Consider the following 25347-nt stretch of genomic DNA (forward strand, 5'->3'; position numbering starts at 1 on the left):
TATAGTGTCATGGTATCACCCATGGATGACATATGGGTCATTGGTCAACATGGTAGTTGCTTATGGTGTCCATGGATGACATACGGGTCATTGGTCAACATGGTAGTTGCTTATGGTGTGATGGTATTACCCATGGATGACATATGGGTCATTGGTCAACATGGTAGTTGCTTATGGTGTCTAAGGATGACATACGTGTCATTGGTCAACATGGTAGTTGCTTATGGTGTCTATGGATGGCATATGAGTCATTGGTCAACATATGGTAGTTGCTTATGGTGTCCATGGATGACATATGGGTCATTGGTCAACATATGGTAGTTGCTTATGGTGTCCATGGATGACATATGGGTCATTGGTCAACATATGGTAGTTGCTTATGGTGTCCATGGATGACATATGGGTCATTGGTCAACATGGTAGTTGCTTATGGTGTCCACAGATGACACACGAGTCATTGGTTAACATGGTAGTTGCTTATGGTGTCCATGGATGACATATGGGTCATTGGTCAACAAGGTAGTTGCTTATGGTGTCCATAGATGACATATGGGTCATTGGTCAAAATATGGTAGTTGCTTATGGTGTCCATGGATGACATATAGGTCATTGGTCAACATATGGTAGTTTCTTATGGTGTCCATGGATGACATATGGGTCATTTGTCAACATGGTAGTTGCTTATGGTGTCCATGGATGACATACGGGTCATTGGTCAACATGGTAGTTGCTTATGGTGTCCATGGATGAAATATGGGTCATTGGTCAACAAGGTAGTTGCTTATGGTGTCCATGGATGACATATGGGTCATTGGTCAACATATGGTAGTTGCTTATGGTGTCCATGGATGACATACAGGTCATTGGTCAACAGATGGTAGTTGCTTATGGTGTCCATGGATGACATATGGGTAATTGGTCAACATATGGTAGTTGCTTATGGTGTCCATGGATGACATATGGGTGATTAGTCAACATATGGTAGTTGCTTATGGTGTCCATGGATGACACACGGGTCATTGGTCAACATGGTAGTTGCTTATGGTGTCCATGGATGACATATGGGTCGTTGGTCAATATATGGTAGTTGCTTATGGTGTCCATGGATGACATATGGGTCATTGGTCAACATATGGTAGTTGCTTATGGTGTCTATGGATAACATACAGATCATTGGTCAACATGGTAGTTGCTTATGGTGTCCATGGATGACATATGGGTCATTGGTCAACAAGGTAGTTGCTTATGGTGTCCATGGATGACATATGGGTCATTGGTCAACATATAGTAGTTGCTTATGGTGTCCATGGATGACATATGGGTCGTTGGTCAACATATGGTAGTTGCTTATGGTGTCCATGGATGACATATGGGTCATTGGTCAACATATGGTAGTTGCTTATGGTGTCCATGGATGACATATGGGTCGTTGGTCAACATATGGTAGTTGCTTATGGTGACCATGGGTGACATATGGGTCATTGGTGAGCATGGTAGTTGCTTATGGTGACCATGGATGACATATGGGTCATTGTTGTGATGGTAAAATGTGGTAGTTTCTAGATTAAAAAGGCAAATATCATTTGTGCCGGTTGTGTATTAAAATAGAAGTTGATTTTTCTTTTAATTATGACTTTTGACAAAACTACCCTTACTAATTAAATATGAGTCATTGTATGTATGTTGACAATTTAGTCATTTTATAATGGAACATCTTCTAGGCACCATAATGTTTTCCGAAAAAATACGTTGTTTCGGTTCTTCAGTCTTATTTCAGTCACTTGCTAACAACCCCAATTTCAAAATTTCGACAGTCAAAAAACCCTAAAATCATTTTCGCAGAATCGTTATCTTAGTGAAGGTTTATTATTATGGAAGCCAGTACTTCTTCGAAGATGCAATCAAGAAATCAAAGGAAATCGCTAACAGACATGCCATTGGAAGTGATGGAGAACATAATAATCGACTTGGGAAAAAATTCAGCAGTCGAGGCTTTCAGGATCAAGAGTGTGTAAGTTTTGTCTTCGATCATTCTATTTCACAAGTGTATTTGAGTTGTCTTTACATTTTGGAGCAAATATTGTGTTGCGTTTGCAGTTGCAGATTCTTCAACGAGGCAGGGAAAATGGATGAAGTATATAAACATATGGAGTTAGATGGATTACAATTTCATGTTTGGTCTGACCAGAAACATGCAGTTGTCAACAAATGCATAGAGATGAGAAACCCAAATATTATGTTCAGGAATGGATTGGTACGTTGTTATATATATATGCATAGTATTAATTAATTTGTTTCTTGTTTTGCATTACTTTAACTAGAAATTATGTGTTTAATGATTTTTTTCAGATGAAGTTATTTTTCTTAGAAGCTAATCATGAAGGGAAAACGATGCTTGAAGAAACATCTGCATTGGGACATTTGGATTCAACATTTGTCGTGGGAATGATGTTGATGGCTGAAGGGATACATAGGAAGCAGAAAGCTTTGGACATGTTGAACAATGCATACCGCAGAGCAAAAGGTAAGTGGAATCTTAGAGCAACTTGTTCTAAGGTTCATCTCCACTTAAATAGGGAGGGGAGGAAACATGTACACTTCCATGGCCTCCATAGAACTTGTGCAATGCATAACTCTGTGATTAGTGTGTCAGACGCTTTTGTAAGTGGATACAAATGGGTGTTTAGGTGTGAAATTTGTTTGTGGGATGCTTGTTTCGTTAGCTTTTCTAGGGAGTTTGGTATAATTTATGAGTACTTTGTTGATATGTAGTTTCATATTATGACAATTAATGCTATGTACATTCTTTTGGTTTAATATACGAATATATAGTAATTTACTTGATAAGTAATTACTTGATGTTGTTACTTGATTAGTAAATATGTTGTGTTGTTAATAAGGGACTAAAAGAGTAAAAGTTTAAAATACTGTTTGAATGATGTTTGAATAATGTTTGAATAATGTGTTTTGGACTTTCAATATTAGTGTTTATATTGTATTGTGATTATAGTTGTATGTGATGGGTTTGAGCCATAAGAACTTTCCTATGTGCACATGCAAACCCTAATGCTTGGATCTAGGTTTCTCTAATTGAACATGCATTGTATCCAAGACTTACAATACTAGATCTAATGTAAACAATTGAATCTAATCATATGAAATCAGATCTAAAAGAATACCTTGAATTACTTGCTTGATACTTCTTCTTCTTGGAGCTTAGAGTCACAATTGTCACTCCTCTAATGGCTTACAAACACCAAATAGCAAGAAGATGATCTTGAGAGAGATAGGAGGGAGAGAAATCGGCCCTAGGGTTTATTGCCTTGCATGAGTGCCGATTTCCCCACCCCAAGGGATCTATTTTATACTATGAGCTACTAGGGTTTCACCTTTAACCCTAATTGAATGACTTAGGCCCTAAGCAATCCAAGATCCTTCTAGATAATAGGCTTAGACGATTTTATGGTATCCAAACCCTAAAATTCGTCCACCCTCATATCCATAAGGATACATAGCCCAAAATACAACTATCACACATTTGACAGTTTATGCCCCTTTATTCAATTAACCTCTTTAAGTCACCAAATTAATTCTCAATTAATATATGACTTATATTAATTAAATAACATTATTATTTCTTTAATATATTATTCTCATAATATATTAACAATAATATCTCTTCTCTCTTAACAAATCATCCTGTCAAGTTGCTATGGTGAAGGCACCCCAAAAGGACCATGCACAACCGGGTCAAGTACTTACCAAATATAGTTATAGCCTTAGACACTAATCCAACAGTCTCCCACTTGGATAAGTCTAGTAACTATATATGCAAATATAATCCGATTAGCAATCGTAGCTCTCAAAGACGCTGTCAAACTCTGATCTTATCAGTATCCTGTCCTTCAGATAAGGGTTCGTATAATCCTCTGTTCTAGATACCGTGCGGACAATTACATGGAACATGGTCATACTTATTGTCCTGCAATTTGTTTCTCGATCTCAGATTTACTTGACTTAGAACTTAATTGAACATATCAATTCAGTCCTGACCGGGCCCGGCACATAAGTCAAATCAAATCATCGAGGGGCCCTGATATCGCTTTTACCCTCTTAGGATAAAAGGAACAGATAAACTTCGACTTATATGCATTTACAATCCACTAATCAAATTACACACAACAATACGTTTTATAACATCAAGTTACTGATGCTTTTGCGCATTATCAATGCATAACCAATTAACAAACAATAAACCATATATCTAGGTTTTAAGACCATATGATATTACCATCTTGTGATCACTCGTGATAAATTCCATGAAGTGATTCCAACAAGTGTGGGTTTATTCCAATGCTCAAATCAAGTTCATAAGCACTCATGAACGTTGTAGCAAACCTTTGCTATGTCTAATACACTTTAGACAATCTACACACCAATTCATGACAGTCTTCATTCATATCTACTTCCAACATATGAACGACTGTGGACTATTCGAATAATTCGATTATTATCAAATAACTTAATTATTCAGGAAGTCAAAACATGCGAAATGAAACAATAGTTAAACAATTAACATAAGACAGTAGCTTTACTTATAAATAATACTCCTTTATTTAATCATCAAATGTCAATTACATTTATCTATTACATGTTTCCAAACTATCTAATCTAAACTAATATCGTCCTTCAGCCCAATGCTCCTAGCGTGCTGCAAATGCTTAACCCTGCTCAGTCCCTTCGTAAGCGGATCTGCTGGGTTATCCTCTGACGATACCCTCTTCACCACGAGGTGTCCTTCTTCTACTCGATGTCTAATAAAGTGATATTTTCTGTCGATATGCCGAGATCTACCATGATCCCTTGGTTCCTTGGTCAAGGCAACCGCTCCTTCATTATCACAGAAGATTTCCATAGGCTCCTTTATGGCAGGCACAACTCCAAGATCACCAATGAAGTTCTTCAGCCACATTGCCTCTTTTGACGCTTCGCTTGCTGCAATGTACTTTGATTCGCACGTTGAATCAGCTACAGTTTCTTGCTTGGAACTTTTCCAAGTCACTGCTCCTCCATTGAGGGTAAAGACCTAGCCCGACTGCGAACGGTAGTTGTCCCTGTCGGTCTGAAAACTGGCATCACTACACCCTCGCACCTTTAAGTCATCACTCCCTCCGAGGACTAAAAACCATTCCTTGGTCCTCCGAAGGTACTTAAGTATATTCTTGACCGCAATCCAATGAGCTCTGCCCGGGTTCCCTTGATATCTACTGACCATGCTCAAATCAAAGGCCACATCAGGGCGAGTACAAGTCATAGCGTACATGATAGAGCCAACTGCGGAAGCATAGGGTATTCGGCTCATCTCAGCTATCTCGGCTTCTGTACTCGGGCTTTGAGTCTTACTCAATTTGGCATTACTCTGTATCGGTAGTTATCCCTTTTTCGAGTTTTCCATACTAAACGTTTTAGTACCCTATCCAAGTAAGTATTCTGACTAAGTCCTATTAGTCTCTTACTTCGTTCTCTCACTATCCTTATTCCTAAAATATAGGAAGCCTCTCCGAGGTCCTTCATAGCGAAACACTTCCCGAGCCAGGACTTAACCTCCTGTAGAGTCGGGACGTTGTTTCCTATGAGCAGTATGTCATCGACATACAAAACGAGAAAGCTAACTTTACTCCCACTGGCCTTGACATATACACATGATTCATCTTCACTTCGTACAAATCCAAACTCTTTGACTTTCTCATCGAAGCAAAGATTCCATCTGCGAGACGCTTGCTTAAGCCCATAAATGGACTTCTCAAGCTTACACACTCTATTGGGATGCTTTGGATCGACAAAACCCTCTGGCTGAGCCATGTAAACATCCTCAGCCAACTTCCCATTAAGGAAGGCGGTTTTTACATCCATTTGCCATATTTCATAGTCATGAAATGCAGCAATGGCTAGAATCACCCTAATAGACTCTATCTTCGCAACTAGTGAGAAGGTTTCGTCGTAGTCAACTCCAGGAGTCTGAGTGAAACCCTTCGCAACCAATCGCGCCTTATAAGTGTGCACGTTCCCATCCACGTCGGTCTTCTTCTTGAAGATCCACTTACACCCGACCGTCTTACGACCTGGTACATTGTCAACCAAATTCCAAACTTGGTTGTCATACATGGACTGAATCTCGCTGTCCATCGCCTCTTTCCATTTTACAGACTCTGGGCCTGCCATGGCTTCCTTACAGCTATTAGGTTCATCTAGATTTATTAGTGTGCCATCACTAATATACGTGTCCCCTTCGGTAGTAATATGAAAACCATAAAACTGGGGATGAACCCTAACTCTTTCGGAACGTCTAAGAGGTAAGGACTCGTCAATTGGTTCAACCGGAGTTTCCTCCTCGGGTTGAGCGCCAGCGTTAGAGGTTCCTTCATCGCTCGACTCTTGAATATCTTCAAGATCGACTTGCCTCCCACTGTCTCCTTGGCTTATGAGTTCCCGCTATCGGAAAACCCCTCTCCTCGTAACGAAGACAACATTGTCACTTGGTCTATAGAAGAGATATCCAAAGGATTTCTGTGGGTAGCCGATGAATATACATCGCTCACTACGAGGTTCGAGCTTGTCGTGAGTTTCTCGTCTTACGAAAACTTCACAGCCCCAAACCTTGATATGTGCCAACGAGGGAGCTTTCCCTGTCCACATATCGTGAGGTGTTTTGGCAACCTTCTTTGTAGGTACTAAATTGAGGATATGGGCGGCAGTCTCTAAGGCATACCCCCAGAATGAGATAGGTAGTGAAGCACGACTCATCATGGAACGAACCATGTCTAGCAAGGTTCGATTACGCCTCTCAGCTACACCATTCAATTGTGGTGTCCTAGGTGGCGTCAATTGTGAAACTATTCCACATTCCTTGAGGTAGTCGTGGAATTCAAGACTTAGGTACTCTCCACCTCGATCAGATCGAAGCATCTTGATTTTCCTGCCCAATTGATTCTCCACTTCTTGTTTAAACTCTTTGAATTTTTCAAAGGTTTCTGACTTGTGCTTGATCAAGTAGATATACCCATATCTGCTATAATCATCTGTGAAAGTCACATAGAAGCGATTTGCATCCCTTGTGGTGGATCTAAAGGGTCCACATACATCTGTATGTATGAGATCCAATAAACCCTCACCCCTCGCACAAGTGCCAGTGAAGGGTGACTTGGTCATCTTTCCAAGTAAACAAGATTCGCACGTGTCATCTTCCCTAAGGTCGAACGACTCCAACACTCCATCCTTTTGGAGTTGGGCTATGCGCTTCTTGTTGACATGTCCAAGACGACAATGCCACAAGGATGCTTTATCCATACTATTGGAAGAATCCATGCACAACACATCATTTCCTAGGTTATCTACAACCATAACAGTTTCATAAATTCCATTACAAGGCATTGCTTCAAAATATAAAACACCATTTAGATAAGCGTAAATCGAACCATTCTCATTATTAAACGAATATCTAAATCCTTGTCTAAATAAACCATGAAAAGAAATGATGTTTCTTGCCATATCTGGCGAGTAGCAACAATTATTTAAATCTAAATTTAATCCATTTCTAAGCACTAAAGAATACACTCCAATCTTGGTGACAGGCGACGTTCTTCTGTTTCCCATGATTAGATTTATCCTTCCAAGCTCCACATCCCTATTTCTTCTTAGTCCCTGCAAATCAGAACAAATGTGGTAACCACACCCTGTATCAAGAACCCAAGAAATAGCATGAGATGAATCATTAGATTTAATTGTGTAAATACCTACGAAAGATGGCTTGATCTTCCCATCCTTGATGGCTTGCAGATATTCCGGGCAGCTTCTCTTCCAATGTCCTATTTTGTGGCAATGGTGGCACTCTGCCTCCTTTGGGTTTGGGTTGGGCTTAGCAGGATCAACCTTGGTCCCACTAGAAGAGGAACCATCTTGGTACTTTCCTTTGCGGTGGTTCTTTGAAAAAGCCTTCCTCTTCTTGCCCCTTCCCTGTCCAATAGCCAAAACAGGAGCAACGGGTGGATTGGGAGTTGGTGCAACAGACTTGTCCTTGAGGTTGCTCTCAGCAGTCCTCTGGAGCCCTTGGAGTTTGCTTAGGGTGACCTCTTCCTTGTTCATGTGGTAGGTCATCCTAAATTGGTTGTAGCATGAGGGCAAGGAGTGAAGAACAATGTCGATAGCCAAATCTTCCCCAAAGTTGACATTCAACTTGCGAAGATGATCAACATACCTTTGCATCTTTTGCAAGTGCACAGTTAGAGACTCTCCACTTCCCATTTTAGCAGTGATCATATTCGTTATGATCTCATAGCGTTCTTGCCTCGCGCTTTGGTGATATCTCTCCATCAAGTCTAGATGTATCTCATAAGGATACATGTCCTCATAGGATTTTTGGAATTCTGAGTTCATTGTGGCTATCATGATGCAATGGACCTTCGTTGCATCACGCTCATGGTTCTAAAAGACAGCCATTTCTTCAGGAGTAGCAGTTTCTGGATTGACCTTCTCGAGCTTCTCATCGAGAACATACTCTTTGTCTTCGTAACGCGTGATCGTGCGAATGTATCTTATCCATTCGCTAAAGTTCATTCCATCGAAAGTCACTTTTTGACAAAGGCTCATTAGCGGGAATGAGCTAGCAGTAGCGTTGTTTGCATTAGACATCTACAAATAGAAAGGAACAAAGTTTGATTAGAATTAAGCCCCTAATTAACAACCAAAAAGAAAATTAGGGCTAGGACCCAACAACATTATTTACACATTAGAAAAGGGATGCCGTAATCCAACATGCAAATAATTTGGAGGTAAGTGAATGACGATTCACTAATTCTTCACCATGAAAAAGATAAGCTTTAAGTTTTAAATGTATTGAGAATTCCTAGATTTCATTGAGATTCATTGAACCTTTCAATGGCATGTTTAAATCTCGATATGCCCCTCTCGTTTGTGACTGGGATGCCGAGCATCACAAAGTGGGTGTGAATAACCATGCAAATGTACAAGGTGCCCCCACTGTTACAGTTACCTATTCAATGTGCTCGTTAACCACACACGCTCCATTGAACTATAACAAACAATGAGTCACCCTTTGCCACCTTTGCTTAGAACCCAATTAATGTGCCGGTTAACCACGCGCGCTCCATTAATGTCTTAGCAAGGGTACAAAGTGTAATTTCATGGGATTGCATCAATTCACTTTTCCTAAAGTAACTAAGATTGGGAATTTTATAAAACATGTTTAGTTACTTTATATAGATTCATTATACTTATTAATGAGAGGAGGTTTGCCCTATCCTACCCGTTCGGCTAACGACCCTCCACCAGTCAAGCAAGCGGTGGGTGTGAATGTACACCCATTAAGCGCCATTTTATAGGCAGCAACCTTATACCCACCTTATAGACCGGCTTCGTGAATGCGGCCTACTAACGGTAAGACTAGCATTTTAAATTATACATATATATATTAAGCTTGTAATAATATAATAGTATAGAGTTGAATTTTAAACTTGTAAAATTCTAGGGATTGAAATTTAAATTATCCAAATTAAACATTTAATCATAAAATATAAAATTTCAAAGCTTGAGGACAAGTTTAGAATTTTTCAAAACATAAGGATCAAATAGCAAATAATATAAATCAACTAATTAGATTATCTCAATTTGATCTTATTTAGAATTACTTGCAAGACAATTTACCAATTCAATTCAAATAAACAATTATAATCATATAAGGCAATTATTATTCAACTAATTGACAATTATCTTTTATTTGGTCAAGAATATACTCATATATATGATTAAAATCGGATTTTAATGACCCAAAACAGTTAAGGCAAGTATCCTCAAGTAAAACAGCAAGAAATCCCGAAACTTCCTCCTTCTGACGCTCGAACTCGCCAAGTACCTCTATGGACTCGCCGAGTTGGAGCTACTCGCCGAGTCCACAGTGGAACTCGCCGAGTTCATCAGGCAGTCTCACAAAAATCGAATTTTTCAAGCAACAAGCAATCAACCAATGCAACAATTCAATAGAAATCAATCAAAGCTCTGATACCACTGATGGGTTTGAGCCATAAGAACTTTCCTATGTGCACATGCAAACCCTAATGCTTGGATCTAGGTTTCTCTAATTGAACATGTATTGTATCCAAGACTTACAATACTAGATCTAATGTAAACAATTGAATCTAATCATATGAAATCAGATCTAAAAGAATACCTTGTATTACTTGCTTGATACTTCTTTTTCTTGGACCTTAGAGTCACAATTGTCACTCCTCTAATGGCTTACAAACACCAAATAGCAAGAAGATGATCTTGAGAGAGATAGGAGGGAGAGAAATCGGCCCTAGGGTTTCTTGCCTTGCATGAGTGCCGATTTCCCCACCCCAAGGGATCTATTTTATACTATGAGCTACTAGGGTTTCACCTTTAACCCTAATTGAATGACTTAGGCCCTAAGCAATCCAAGATCCTTCTAGATAATAGGCTTGGACGATTTTATGGTATCCAAACCCTAAAATTCGTCCACCCTCATATCCATAAGGATACATAGCCCAAAATACAACTATCACACATTTGACAGTTTATGCCCCTTTATTTAATTAACCTCTTTAAGTCACCAAATTAATTCTCAATTAATATATGACTTATATTAATTAAATAACATTATTATTTCTTTAATATATTATTCTCATAATATATTAACAATAATATCTCTTCTCTCTTAACAAATCATCCTATCAAGTTGCTATGGTGAAGGCAACCCAAAAGGACCATGCACAACCGGGTCAAGTACTTACCAAATATAGTTACAGCCTTAGACACTAAGCCAACAGTATGTAGCAAATATTTGTTCATTCCTAGTATTAAATACATATAAAATACAATAAAACAAACAAAATATATTACCAATTCAAAAAAATATCATTCAAACCATTTCTTACAAATTTGGTTTAATATCAATACATGAATACATACTTGTAATTTGATTAAATGCTAATATGTATTAATATGTAATTTGGTTTAATATCAATACATAAATGTATTTTATTTTGGATTTGGTAATTTGGTTTAATATCAACTAGTGGAGAACCCATGCTTTGCATGGGGTAAAATTGTAAAGGCATAAACATAGGGATTAAAGTGGCAACAAAGAAAAACTATTGTGGCTAAAATCAAAGTAAAAAAAGTTACTATAAACATAGGGACTAAAAGTGGCAACAAAAGAAAACTATTGTGTCTAAAATCTAAAATAAAAAAGTTTACTGTTAGTATTCACATATTTGGAATGATTTCAAGGACAAGTTGGTCTTTTTGCACTCTAAATCGTTAAGGCGCCATCATACCTCTGAAGTCACGTCGGAGTTTCAGTTCTTCAACCATTCAGAACATCTTAACTTTTTCGGACGATAAATCTGCATACAAACACTAAAACCCCCAAATCGTCGAAGGATAATCATTCTTAAAATCGATTCTCTCCGATAATAGAGACTCCTGTACTCCTCGCGACCAGATCATCATAAAGTAAGTTTTTTTCTATACTCTGTTACACTGTCTTTCATAGTTACGCTTAATTTTTTTAAAAAATTAAAATCAACTACTCCAATGTGTATTTTGTAAGTAGAATGTTGAATACTAGAAGTCGTTGTTCGTTAGATGATCTCCCACTAGAGATTTTGAGTCAAATATTTGTAGTATTAAGGGCAGAATATGCGAAAGACATCGTCTCTGCAAGACATTGGTAATTCTCAATAAACATCAACTAATGAATGTATATTTGATGAAATACAACTTTATTTATTTGTTATTTACTGTGTATTTAAAATTTTGATGTTCAAAGAAGATGTATGAAGCGGGGGGTGATCCTCAAGTGTACAAAACAACATGCATTGACATGTTTGAAGGAATGGGTCCCAAAAATCTAAAATCTTATTTATTTATACGCACATGTGCATTGAATAATAACATTGAATCCATGTTCACACAAGCAATTGTATGTGTAGTTTCAGTAATTATATGTAATCTATACCATTTATTAATATTTAATGTCATTGATGTTATATATTGATATTGTTATTCTGTCAACAGGATGAGTGCTTTCATTATGACAATTTTTATTTAGGATTGACTTTGTTGAGACGAGCAGCAGATGAAGATCATCTTGAGGAAATTTATTTGCTTGGAATGATCTACATTTCAAGAGGGCCTCATCAATGTGATGTAGGTATGTATATATGGTATATATGTAAATTAAATTATATATACAATTAATTAAGGTATGTTTGTAGTTTGGGGTTAGTATTTAGTTGTGTTGTGTTGTATAATATTTACTGTTGTATTGAAAAGGATACATTGGATTAGTTGGTGGATATTTTAATGTGTAGGTTTACAATTACTTGATGCCTATTTTGGCTGGGCAGTTCCAGATGATGGGGAGTACACAGGTGTTGTTGATAGTGCCAAAGAGTTGTTGCGGGCTGTTGATGTTGCCATGAAGAGGATGATGATCGACAAAGATATTGCATGGTATGTCGTTGGTATGTAGAGTATGATAGGTTTTGTATATTCCTTACAAATATAAATGGTTGATAATAGATTGGACATTAAATATTAGTGTTCATATTGTATTGTATATGCAGTTGTATACTACTATAATTTTATTTTGGTTTTATGTTTACATCATTCTGTTAAAAGGGCATTTTAGTCATTTTTGCTTGCTATGTTGTTTGAGTAGGATGAAGTATACGTAAAACCCATGTTATTTTTGTGATGAAGTATAGTTAATGGAATTAAAAATAAGTTTGTAATGAATTTGTTATAAAGGAAAATAATCTACATAGATTATATACTTTAACCCGCCCGGTTTTAAGGGTGTGTAAGAGGTGCAACCGCATAGGCCCCAAAAAAAATAGGGCCCGAGTTCTAATAAAATTATATGGTTAATTGTCATTATATACTATGTTTTTCAATAAATTATACACAAATTGATTAGCACAACTAGCTTAACCGCGCCCTTTTCTAGCATAAGCTTAAGTTCGAGTCCGCTTGCCAGCAATATCTACTTTTATAATTCATTTTTACATTTTTAGCCATTAGTTTATGCCACATATTACCAATTCAAAAACATTTCATTCAAACCGTATCTTACAAATTCCATTGCTCATAATAATAATTCATCCTTACAATAAGAAAATTAATTAAGCATACAACATCCCAACACATGCCGTCACAAATTAGCTACGCGTTTTGTTCCATAGCAAAACTAGCAAACGAAATCATATTCCATAGCAGAATTCCCTAGCAAAATACCTACGAATGATACTTACATAGAAAATCAACTATGGAGTTAGTGTCCGTCATAAACTCTGTTGCATAGTAACCACGATAATTAATTCCATAGCAGTAGTACAACGGAAAGTGATTTCGTAACAAATGTCGTTGGAAAATTGCTACGAATTTTTGTTCCATAGAACTATCGGTAGCATAATACCAACGGATACGGAGTCGGTTGCATTTTCCCTAGAAAGTCCCATTCTCGCAACCAGAAATAAAATACGTAGACAATGTGGTAGCAACATTGCTATGGAACGACATTCCATAGCACGATCCATTGCAGATTAACAACGAAAATACGTTCCATAGAGACCTTCCCTAGCCAAATCACGTTTTTCTTGTAGTGATATGTGACAACCCGAAAATATTTTTGCCTTCTAGCCTTGTTAAGAGTCATTCTATTGGGTTTTAAGCCCAGTACACTTGAAGAATGAGTGTTAGAATGTACCTGCTAAAGACACTGTGCAACATTCAAGTCTTAGCACCATCAAAAAGGAGTTCACGGCCAAGACTCATGAGTTTACGACCATAAAGTCATGGCTGGCCGTAAACTCCCCCTTAAGGTCTCAATCCCTTCACTTTTCCTTCATTATTTCACTTACACCTCAAGAACATTTCCATTCTCTCTCAAGTATCATCGAGATTTTCATTCCCGATCTTCAAAAAGTAAGTGATTCTTCCCTCTAGTTGTTGATTACTCTTCTTACTCATAAATCACCCTTTGATTTCATCCATGGAAATCAACATTTTGCTAGATCTTCATCTTTCACCACGAACACCAAGAACACACACTTGTTCTTGGTGGCCGTGAACTCATCTAAAGCCTCAAAAGTGTGAGTTTTCCATCCATCTTCTAGTATACCATGTTAGACATTAGATCATAGCCTTGAAACATCACCAAACTCTACATAAATGAGAGTCTACGGCCAAAGAGCATCTCCCTTGGCCGTAAACCCTAAATATGGCCAAGATTTGAGCCCTAAACACTTCTATACACTAGCTAACCTTTGAGACACTTGAACCTTTGAGAAACCTTCCCTTTAAGACCCAAAATGAGACCATTTGGTGAGTTTACGGCCATACACTTTTGGTGTGGCCGTAAACACCTCAACACCCTCAATTAAGTTGATTTTTCTCATCCTTGTGTAGAGCAATGGTCCCTCAAGCTTCCCAAGCCTTCAAACACCCTCTTATGCACCTTTTACCATGAGTTTACGGCCCAATGCTCCTTGGCCGTAAACCCATGGCCGTAAACACCATATGATGACCTTAAACATCCATTAGATGAATCACATGTGATTCCAACACTTGGTCAAAGTGTTTCCTAGTCCCTTAAGGTGTTTCCTTTCATATAGTTGCTTATAAACACTATATTCATGTCATTTAGGACTTGTTGTGTCTCGGGACTTCATTCGTGGAACTTCTCATCCTTACGCGCATATTCGTTTGAATCACCCATATAAGGTGAGTTCATACCCCATAATCAATCTTTTAAACTGTTTTAAATGCTTTTAAGGGGGGAATACAAGTTGAACACAATGATAATTGTGTAATTGTTTGTTATAAACATCTTTCAAAAGGTTTCTTATGTCTTTTATAAGTGATCAAAACATTTCAAAAACTCTTTTAAAGTTATGTTACTTTATAGTTTAACAAAACTCCGTTTTTAAAGTACAAGCATAACTTAGTAGTAAAATGAGTCTTTTCAATAACAGTTCAAGTAAAATACTAGTAAACTATAAGGGGTATAGTTTAGAGGTTCAGTTCATACTAGATAACATAAAGAGAAACAGGGAGGTAGATACAATACGTGATAACATAAAGAGAAACAAGGAGGTAGATACAATACTTCAAAGAGAACATACTAAGATACTATAACAGAACGAACATACTAAGATGCAATAGCATAGAACAACTACAGGATCTAATTATACCAATGAATCACTAACTCATTGTTCTTAACAAAAGGTGATAGTTAAATTGGGTATACATGATCATATAACTTTAATGTGAATTACACGGCTAGCAATTGTTTGCTACAGTCACGTTTGGTCCCCAGAATCTCTTGACAGGGAGAGCGTATAATAAGGGTACTAGCCTTCACATCATGACCTTACTAAAACAAACATGTTTTAAGGTAATTAGTACTACAGGATGTCAATTCAAAAGACAACTGCGTACTTATAAATTCCCATTACTTTCAGTAAGTGACAGTTCCACTTGAAAGCTAATACAAACTATTTTCGAGTCAAGATAGTTATAAACTAGGAAAAACTTACATTTTACAAACGACACACACAGAACAGTCGAGTTTAGTACATTCAGTAGAAAGGGATCTATAATGCTAACTTTATGATTCCTTAGTGTATGCATTCAGGGATATATATTAATCGGGTCCGACAGGTAGTAGGATGTGTGCTTTCCGCTTCATTTCCCGTTCCTTGTTTGGTTGTGGGCTTAGAGCAGATACACCTAGCCTACTATCTATCCGAGCTTAGCTATATATATGTTCCTTGTACACCAAGTAATCATAAGGGGTACCATGTATGTGTTGGGTTTTGAGCATTCTAACACTCCTATGGTGTACATGCAACCCTATAAACCTTGGATCTATGTTTTCTCTATTATACATGCAAATATTAACTATTCCAAGGTTTCATCCTAACTAGCATATTATGAAGCACCTATACTACAAAGTTCTAGTTAGATGACATACCTTTTGATGTAGCTTGATGTCTTCAAGCTTTAAGAGCTTAGCCCCAATAGTGTGGAAGCCTCAAATGGAATCACAAATCACCAAAACACCTTGGAAGAACTTGAGAGAATATGTATGCACACTAAAATCGGCCCACTCTTATTTTCACACACTTGTGCCAATTTTGTGAGCCAAGGACCCCTTTATATATTATGGAGGATTAGGGTTACATCCATGTAAACCCTAATACCCATGACCTTTCATTTACATAGGATCCATGGGTTAAAAGCTCCATGGACCATCCATGAAAGCTTAGCCCAACCTAAATGAACTTGGCCCATTCCATATATATAAGAGTCCATATTTAATTAGTTCTTTTTGATCACTTAATTAATTCTAAATTAATTCTTGATCAATACTAATTAAATAATATGATTCCATATTAATATATTAGAACTTATAATATATTAATATAAATCATAAATATACTATTCTCAAAAGACTATCCATATAAATTGTGTCGGTGAAATACAACCCAAATGGACCATGCCGGGTCGGGTCAAGTACATACCAAATATAGTTATGGACTTAGACATTAATCCAACAGTCTCCCACTTGGATAAGTCTAAAACTATTATTGAGTATGACTTCAAAACCTAACTGGCAATCGTAGCTCTTAAAGTCGCTGTCGAACTCTGACCTTGTCAATGACTTGTCCATTAGATAAGGGATCATAAATTCCTCCATTCTAGATATCATATGGACTGAGACATGGATTATAATCATTCTCTCTGTCCATTTGTTGTTTCCTGATTTTTGATTTATGATGACTGACTGATTGAACAAATCAAATCAGTCCTGGCTTGGCCAAGCACTCACATGTGTCATCGCTAAATCATCGAGGGGCCCACAGATATCGCTTTTATCCCGAAGGTAAAAGGAATGGATAAACTTCGACTCACATGGCTTGTTCTACTACTTGTTGAATCATACACAAAGGCACGTTTTATAACATCGAGTTACCAAATGCGTTTTCGTGCAATCAATGTATAACCAACTCATAGTAACAATTCATATCTCTAGGTTTGAAAAATATAAGATATTATCGTCTCATGATCACTCGTGATAAAATCCATGAAGTGATTCAAATGAGCGCGGGTTGAATCCAATACTCAGAACTTATGAGCACTCATGAGTATTGTAGCACCACTTTGTCCACCAACTTGGACCTCTACAAACCAACCCATGACAGTCTTGATTAATATCTACTTCCAACATATGACCGACTGTGGATGGTTTGAATAACTTAATCATTCAGGAAGAGCGACTTAGTTATTCTGGAAGTCAAAACATGCAAAGTGAAACACAAGAATAAATGAATCAAAATATGGTATCAAACCCTATGAATATAAATAACCACTTTTATTTATCACCATACCGATTACTCATTATTCATTGTTTCGGTTTTATCAACTTTATACTTGAATTAAAAACACTAGTTGTCCCATGCTCCAAGCATGTACACTATGTTTTTCTTAAACAATAGCTTTGCCATACACCAAGTATGCACTCTATGTTTGTCTATGATCCTTACTTTGTGAAATAAACCAATTGAACATAATTTCAATGATTCTAATTTCACACTCCCAAATCCTTATCGAAAAATGTGAGAATTTCAAATTCCTATCATTTATCGAAATCTGTTTAGATTTTAAACTTATATGCACTGACCCTCCTGTAATGAATATGTACAAAGTCACAAAGACTTGTCAACAGTCATTATAAGGTATTCCAATGGAGATCAACTCCATGGAAACTAAGTCTCATATTCAAAGTACATTGCTTTGGACATGCTTCTTGCATTAAGTTTTTCTAATCTTACACAGATAACTTCCACCTATGGAGACAACTCCATATTCTCATTTTGACTATCACTTCTGAATAAGAGATGCCTCTTTTCAGAATATGTCAATATGGTCCTTCCAAAATTAGCACTATACTTCCAACTGTCCCTGAGCAACCAATCTTTGGTAGACCTCAGATTGTCCTCGACAATTGCTTAATCATTTTAGTCATATCCAATTCTAGACCTTTTCCCTTCTTAAGGCCTCTGGGCATTTGGAAAAATTTAGAAATGACAAATATTATAGCACATGCAATCGATCCTGTACCCAAAGCAAATGGTACATGATTCATGATGTCTCACCTAAAGACATGATTCAAGACCAGTCTTTTGCTACAATATTTTTATTTGCCATGTTTTCAAAATTTGACTATGAAGAGGGATGACGTAATCATAATCGAATTTTGAGAACGCAATATATAGAATTTCCTTAAGTTGAACCAATCCAACATGAAATTCATATATATATTCTTGACTAAAGATGATTAAGGTCTCAATCTAAGCCTTTAGAACTGAAATAAAGTATATCCTCTCCCTTAATTATAGCAAAACAACTTTTTCAATCCCTGCAGCCTCACGAATTGAAACTTTTGTTTTCTATAATTAACATTGCTAACTTGCAACACTAACAATGATTATCATGCTCCCACTAACATCATGATTATTAGCATAACACTTATGCTCCCACTAGCTTTGACATGTACTCAGAAATCAGCTGGACTTCTAGAAATCAATACTTTATTGACTTTCTTACCAAAGTTCAGATTTCTGATACGAGATGCTTTGATAAAACTTTATCAAAATCATACACCTTTCCTTAGATAGCATGCATGTGTGTCTAAACAATTTCAGAACTATGAAAAGGGATTTCGTAATCATAGTCTCAATTGTTTAGACCTTTTGTCATCTGCTTCAAATCTACTTGGTGGAAGTGTTTCCTCACCATCATTTTCATGAATCGGAGAGAAACCTTATGACCCTTAGATTTTATGGTGTGTGTGTTCTTATCCATGTGAATCGTCAAAACCATAGTCACAAGACAAGGATAATGACAAATCCAAACTCATATGGACTGAACTTATGCAATCTTAACTTCTTGCCACCTGGCAGTACATGGCCTGCCATTGCTTCCAAGTTGTTATGCAACCAATTGAGAACTTTCAGAACTCTTATGCAAAGCCAACTTTAACTGGAATGGGCACAGAATATGTCAACACGATAGGTTATAAACCTCAAGTCGTGTGCTAGTGAAGAACCTCAGGTTTTATTCTTGATTAGTTCTTGAAATTCTTTTTAGGATCTTTAAGACTCCCACTATCCTCTTGACATATAAGACTATCTTGCCAAATATTCAAGAGATAGTGCAGATTCTTTATCAAGACAAACACTTAACACAATTGGCCTTAGTTGGTCTTTGTTTTATCCAAAACATCACAACTTACCAATTTCAAATGTACAAGAGTAGGACACTTTTACTCTTACATTTGACAAGTGTTTTAAACCTTTCTTTAAGATATGTCACTCAAGTTACAATCTTGGAGTATGACTCTAAGAATTGTTTTGGAACGAAGTATGACTCATCTTCCTGATCTAACCATTTCAACAATTCATGACTCCTCTTCTTAGTCATAAGAATGCACTAAGATGACCTTTAGAGGACTAATTGTGATATGATTTCTAAATCATTAAGATGATCACAAACATGATACTAAGGTACTCTCCCATCTTTTCAGATTTGAGAAACTTTTATCTTTCTGCCTAATTTGATTCTTCCCATTCGTTCTGCCATACATTGAGACTTTTCCAATGTTTCAGAATTATACTTAAATTTGTAAGTATAACCATATTTACTAAACTTTAGTAAATCAAATAGTCTTAACGAGCTTTATGGTGGACATGACTAGTGCACAAGAATGTGTACTCGATCCCTTTAGTCCTTCACTTGACTCACACATCCATGTGAACAAGTAATTAGTCTTGATTTTCCAATGCTTGAAAGTTCTCATTCATCATACTATTCAACTTGCATGATTCCAAGTTTCGGTCCAATTGAAACTTGGGTGATGAGGAACTTTCCTGATTTGGTAAATTTAGACACTACCACAAATGAAAGAATCAAATCCATTTTCCAATATTGCTGTCAGTGGAATCATATAAGCAACAATTTTCCACAAATGCCATTGTAAGGATACTTCAAATAAATAAAATTAAACAATTTTTCTTTTATTTTAAAACTTTGCGGAAAAACTTATCCATACAATCCACATGGAAAATTGTTGTTATCTATTCCTTAGCAATATATCATAACTTCTTAAGCAACTGCTCAAAATTCTGATGCGATCGAAATCCACCTACGCGATCAGAATCAGCATATACTTCCTTTAAGATTTCTCTCTATTCTTTGATTCTTAAAACATCAACATGTGACCCAGTCACATCATGTAATGAGGATCTCAGAATAGAACTTAACAGAGTTAGATAATGGGCTCTACCTGATGTAGAGTCAAACTTATTGACTTTAACATCCTTGGGTAAATTTGGCAGCTTTGCAATCAACGCCCCTTCCTTTGGCAAAATAAACATATGGACCCTTTGGTAATGGGACTATCTCAGACTTAGCCTTTCTCTTTACCATTTGGTCAACCGGGTTGACTATGGCCAATCCCTTTCCATTGGGAAGAGAATGCTTTTTCTGGATTTCCAGTGTCACCATTGTCACTGTCCATAAAGTTTTTGGGAAGTTGATCTTCTAATCAAATTTGCTTTACTATCGTTCCAAATCATTGCTGATTCAGCAGCACCAAGCAAATAGATATGATCATTAAGGTTCATGTCATAGTCTGTTTCATAGTAGTCCCAAAGGAACTCACTATGTGACTTAGAAAGTGATTGAACATCCAACTTTCTCAAGACTTTGACACCCAACTCTCCCGGCTTGTCAATATGTGACTTCATCTCTAAGATGTGATCACACATAGACCTTGCTTGCCATTAGGGCTTGAGTGACCTTGAACTTGTGGGTTAGGGAGAATAATTGGAGGAGGTGGAGGAAGAGAAGTATGACTTCCATGAGTCAAACTCGGGAAGTCATATTCATTAGGAACGCTTGGTTTGGGAAGATCATTGTTGTCTAAACCAGACATCAACAATGGGAGAAATTCACGTAAAGTTGATTTAAGTCCTTAATATAACACCCAATATGATGTATTAAGGCTAGGACCCAACAAACTATTTTATAACTTGGAAGAGGGATGCCGTAATCCAAGCTATAAAATATTTGAGGGTAGGTGAATGACGATTCACCAATTTCCACCAAGATAAACGAAATGTATTATTAGGTTTTAATTGGTTTTGAAACTCCTAGATTCTTTTGAGATTCATTGAACTTTTCAATGACATTTTTCAATCTCGAGTGTGCCCTTTAGGTTTTGTGACTGGGATGCCGAGGATCACAAAACAAGGTGTGAAGTAACCATGCAAATATACTTGGTACCCTTAATATTTACCCCTCAACCGATGTACCGGTTAACCACACACGCTCCAACGATACTATGATAAACATTAAGTTACCCGTTTCCTACCTTGTTAAGTCCAGGTTAGTGTGCCAGTTAACCACACACGCTCCACTAACAGCTTAAACAAAGTGCAAAGTGTAATTTCATGGATTAGCACCTTATTCACATTTTCCTAAGTAACTAAGATTGGGAATTTATAAGTGTTTAGTTACTTAGTATTTATCATTATACTTATAATGAAGGGAGAATTATAGTCCTTGTCCTACCTGTTCGGCTAACGACCCTCCACCGGTCAAGGAAGCGGTGAGTGAGACTGGACACCCATTAAACTGCCATTTTATAGGCAGTAACCTTATACCCCCCTTATAGACCGGCTTCGTGAATGAGGCCTACTAATGGTAAGACGACTTGCTCTTATACATATAATATATTAAACTTTTAATATTATAATAGTATAAGGGTGTATTTTAGACATTTAAAATACTTGGTGGTTTAATCTATTAATTAAACTAGACTTTTAATTTAATTAAACTCAAACCATATATTTATAGATTAATAATACTCTTTTAATTAAAAGCTTTAATTAACTATTAATAAAGTCCATAAGAGTTAATTTGAACTATTCAACAAAACATCATAATTGCAATTATTAAACTCAAAATTAAAACCATTTAATTAATTGTTTAAATTATGAACCCAAGAGTTCTAGAATTCAATTCTTTTTTTCATAAAAAACTTTTCTCAAATTTCAAAACTTGAGGGCAAGTTTTGTAATTCTTGAAAACCTTTGAATTCCATAACTTATGGAATTAATGGTGTTTTATGATGAAACTTTCCATGTTCCATAACTTAAGAACAAGTTATGGAATTCTTTAAAACATTAACACCAAATTTTGTAACTCCATAAAAACTTTGAATCAAATTTTTTTTTTTTTAAAAAAAAAAGTTTCATATCCATAACTTATGGAAGTTTCAAAAACCCTTAAGATCACAACTTTAAAAAAAAACTTTTGAGCTCCAAAATTTTATGACAAAATATGTAACTCCTTAAAACATTTAGATCAAACTTTTAAAACTAATAAAATAATCATATCATTTTATCTTTTACTAAATTTGACATAATTCAACTCATATAACAAATGATTCAAATTTTACAAATAATTCATTTTTCACAAAACAAGTAATTATCTTAAAATTTGACAAACGTCATGTTTTTTTTTCCTTTTTTTTCAACTTGAAAATAAAACATTTGCATCAATATAACAGAAAACAACCCATGGCTCTGATACCACTGTTGGGTTTTGAGCATTCTAACACTCCTATGGTGTACATGCAACCCTATAAACCTTGGATCTATGTTTTCTCTATTATACATGCAAATATTAACTATTCCAAGGTTTCATCCTAACTAGCATATTATGAAGCACCTATACTACAAAGTTCTAGTTAGATGACATACCTTTTGATGTAGCTTGATGTCTTCAAGCTTTAAGAGCTTAGCCCCAATAGTGTGGAAGCCTCAAATGGAATCACAAATCACCAAAACACCTTGGAAGAACTTGAGAGAATATGTATGCACACTAAAATCGGCCCACTCTTATTTTCACACACTTGTGCCAATTTTGTGAGCCAATGACCCATTTATATATTATGGAGGATTAGGGTTACATCCATGTAAACCCTAATACCCATGACCTTTCATTTACATAGGATCCATGGGTTAAAAGCTCCATGGACCATCCATGAAAGCTTAGCCCAACCTAAATGAACTTGGCCCATTCCATATATATAAGAGTCTATATTGAATTAGTTCTTTTTGATCACTTAATTAATTCTAAATTAATTCTTGATCAATACTAATTAAATAATATGATTCCATATTAATATGTTAGAACTTATAATATATTAATATAAATCATAAATATACTATTCTCAAAAGACTATCCATATAAATTGTGCCGGTGAAGTGCAACCCAAATGGACCATGCCGGGTCGGGTTAAGTACAACCAAATATAGTTATGGACTTAGACATTAATCCAACAGTATGGGTCAGGTCATAGGACACTAATTCAATGCACCGTTTTCTAGTATAAAACATACTTTTCAAACGAAGAACTTTTGGTATTCAAAACTAGAAACTTAACCAGTAAAGGGTTTAATCCATTTTATTAAACCAGTAAAACTTAAAGGACCTTAGGTGGTAAATTCTGTAATACCTTAGTTTATACAGGGGTTATATATAATTAATATCCGATAGGTAGTTGGATGTGTGCCTTCCGCCTCATTCCCTGTTCCTTGTTTGGTTGTGGGTTTAGGGCAGATTCACACAATTAACTATCTGTTCGATATTAGATTATATATAACTAGTATAAACTAAGTGATTATAGAAGGAACTACTATGGTTATCATTTTATTATAAGAAATAAGGGTTTTCTTAAAGGAACTATTACAGTTAACTCCATGAGTACCGAGTGAATATGCAGGGGTTATATACAACAATGATCTAACAAACAATGGGATGTGTGTCTTCCGCCTCATTCCATGTTCCTTGTTTGGTTGTGGGCTTAGGGCAGATACACACAACCGATTATTTGTTTACTCTGAGTTTTATATAACTTGTATCCATTTAATACTCATAGAAAGGACTGTAGAGTCATTTTTACTTATCTTTCGTCAAAGCAGGAAATATAGGAGGAACATGCAAACTTTTCAAAACATAACTTACTACAACTTACTACAACTTACTACCACTTTCTACAAACTTTCTTACTACTTACTACATCACTAAAATCTTATGAACTCACCAGCTTAAATGCTGATCTACTCTTTCAAAATAACTTGTATTCTCAGGAGACCAGTAGACAGGTTTGCGCACTGGGATTCAGAAGATGGAGCAGTATAGCTTCATGTCTTTTTGTTATTTGCTATGTATTCTATATTATGTGAATCACATACTTTGTAAACAATTTCTTTCTAATGAAATGATTGTTTATTACTTGCTTACTATGATGCATGTCTTGTGATACTAAACACGACGTCCTCCGCCCCAGAACGTTTCCGTCGTTCCGGTTTTGGGGTGTGACATCATATGACTACCGAACCTGATGTCGAGGGGGAGCATATGACTAACCAACCTGATGTCAAGGGTGAACATATGACTAACCAACCAAATGTCGAGGGGGAGCATGACATAACGAATTCATGGTTGAGGGGGAACATAGTGAGTCGAATGATGATGAGAATAATGATAGAGGTAATGATTTTAATGATTGTAATGATAATATCTCAATTTCAGGTGTAGTCTCGGATTCTGAAGAAATATTTGAAGATGCACATTTGTAATTTGATCCTGCATATCCATCGATGGACAAATGGACAAGAGATCATCCAAAGGAGCAGATTCTTCGTGATCCAAATTCTGGTGTTTTGACACGAGCCCAGATTCGAGCCAAAAATGAAATTTTAAATGTTCATCTAGAATTATGTATGTTCATTGTTTTTATTTTGAAAATTGAACCAAAAACAGCCAAGACTATATTAGAACATCCCGATTAGGTTGTTGCAACACAATCTGAGTTGACTGAATTTTGAACGAAACAAGGTTTGGAGATTAATTCCTAAACCTGATAATGTTTCAATAGTTGGTCTTAAATTGGTTTTTAAGAATAAAACTGACAAAGAAGGAAATATTGTTAGAAACAAAGCTAGGCTAGTCGTAAAGGGTTATTTTCAATAAGAAGGTATTGATTATGAGGAAACCTTTGCCCCTGTCGCAAGACTCAAGGCCGTACGAATTTTTCTGACTTATGCAGCTCAGAAGGATTTTGACGTTTACCAGATGGACGTAAAGTGTACATTCCTCAATGGTGTTCTT

At 36.3% G+C, this 25347-nt stretch overlaps 1 protein-coding gene across 1 annotated transcript; it reads left to right on the plus strand.

The window, feature by feature from the left end:
• The first annotated feature begins 1871 nt into the window (after positions 1 to 1871).
• Positions 1872 to 24815, plus strand: LOC145157655 (putative F-box protein At1g67623). The gene is made up of 4 exons (XM_079076665.1): positions 1872 to 2011; positions 2098 to 2254; positions 2350 to 2524; positions 24769 to 24815. The coding sequence occupies exons 1-4, from the start codon at positions 1872 to 1874 to the stop codon at positions 24813 to 24815; spliced, it is 519 nt and encodes a 172-aa protein (XP_078932791.1).
• The last annotated feature ends 532 nt before the right edge of the window (positions 24816 to 25347 follow it).

This window comes from Lactuca virosa, chromosome 2, assembly GCF_052849685.1.
Source record: "Lactuca virosa cultivar CGN04683 chromosome 2, Lactuca_virosa_CGN04683_v6, whole genome shotgun sequence".
Lineage (NCBI taxonomy): Eukaryota > Viridiplantae > Streptophyta > Magnoliopsida > Asterales > Asteraceae > Lactuca > Lactuca virosa.

Coding starts and splice junctions, on each gene's coding strand:
- LOC145157655 (XM_079076665.1), top strand. CDS start 1,872: ATGGAAGCCAGTACTTCTTCGAAGATGCAATCAAGAAATCAAAGGAAA. Junction 2,012..2,097: donor GCTTTCAGGATCAAGAGTGT/GTAAGTTTTGTC, acceptor TTGCGTTTGCAG/TTGCAGATTCTTCAACGAGG. Junction 2,255..2,349: donor TTATGTTCAGGAATGGATTG/GTACGTTGTTAT, acceptor GATTTTTTTCAG/ATGAAGTTATTTTTCTTAGA.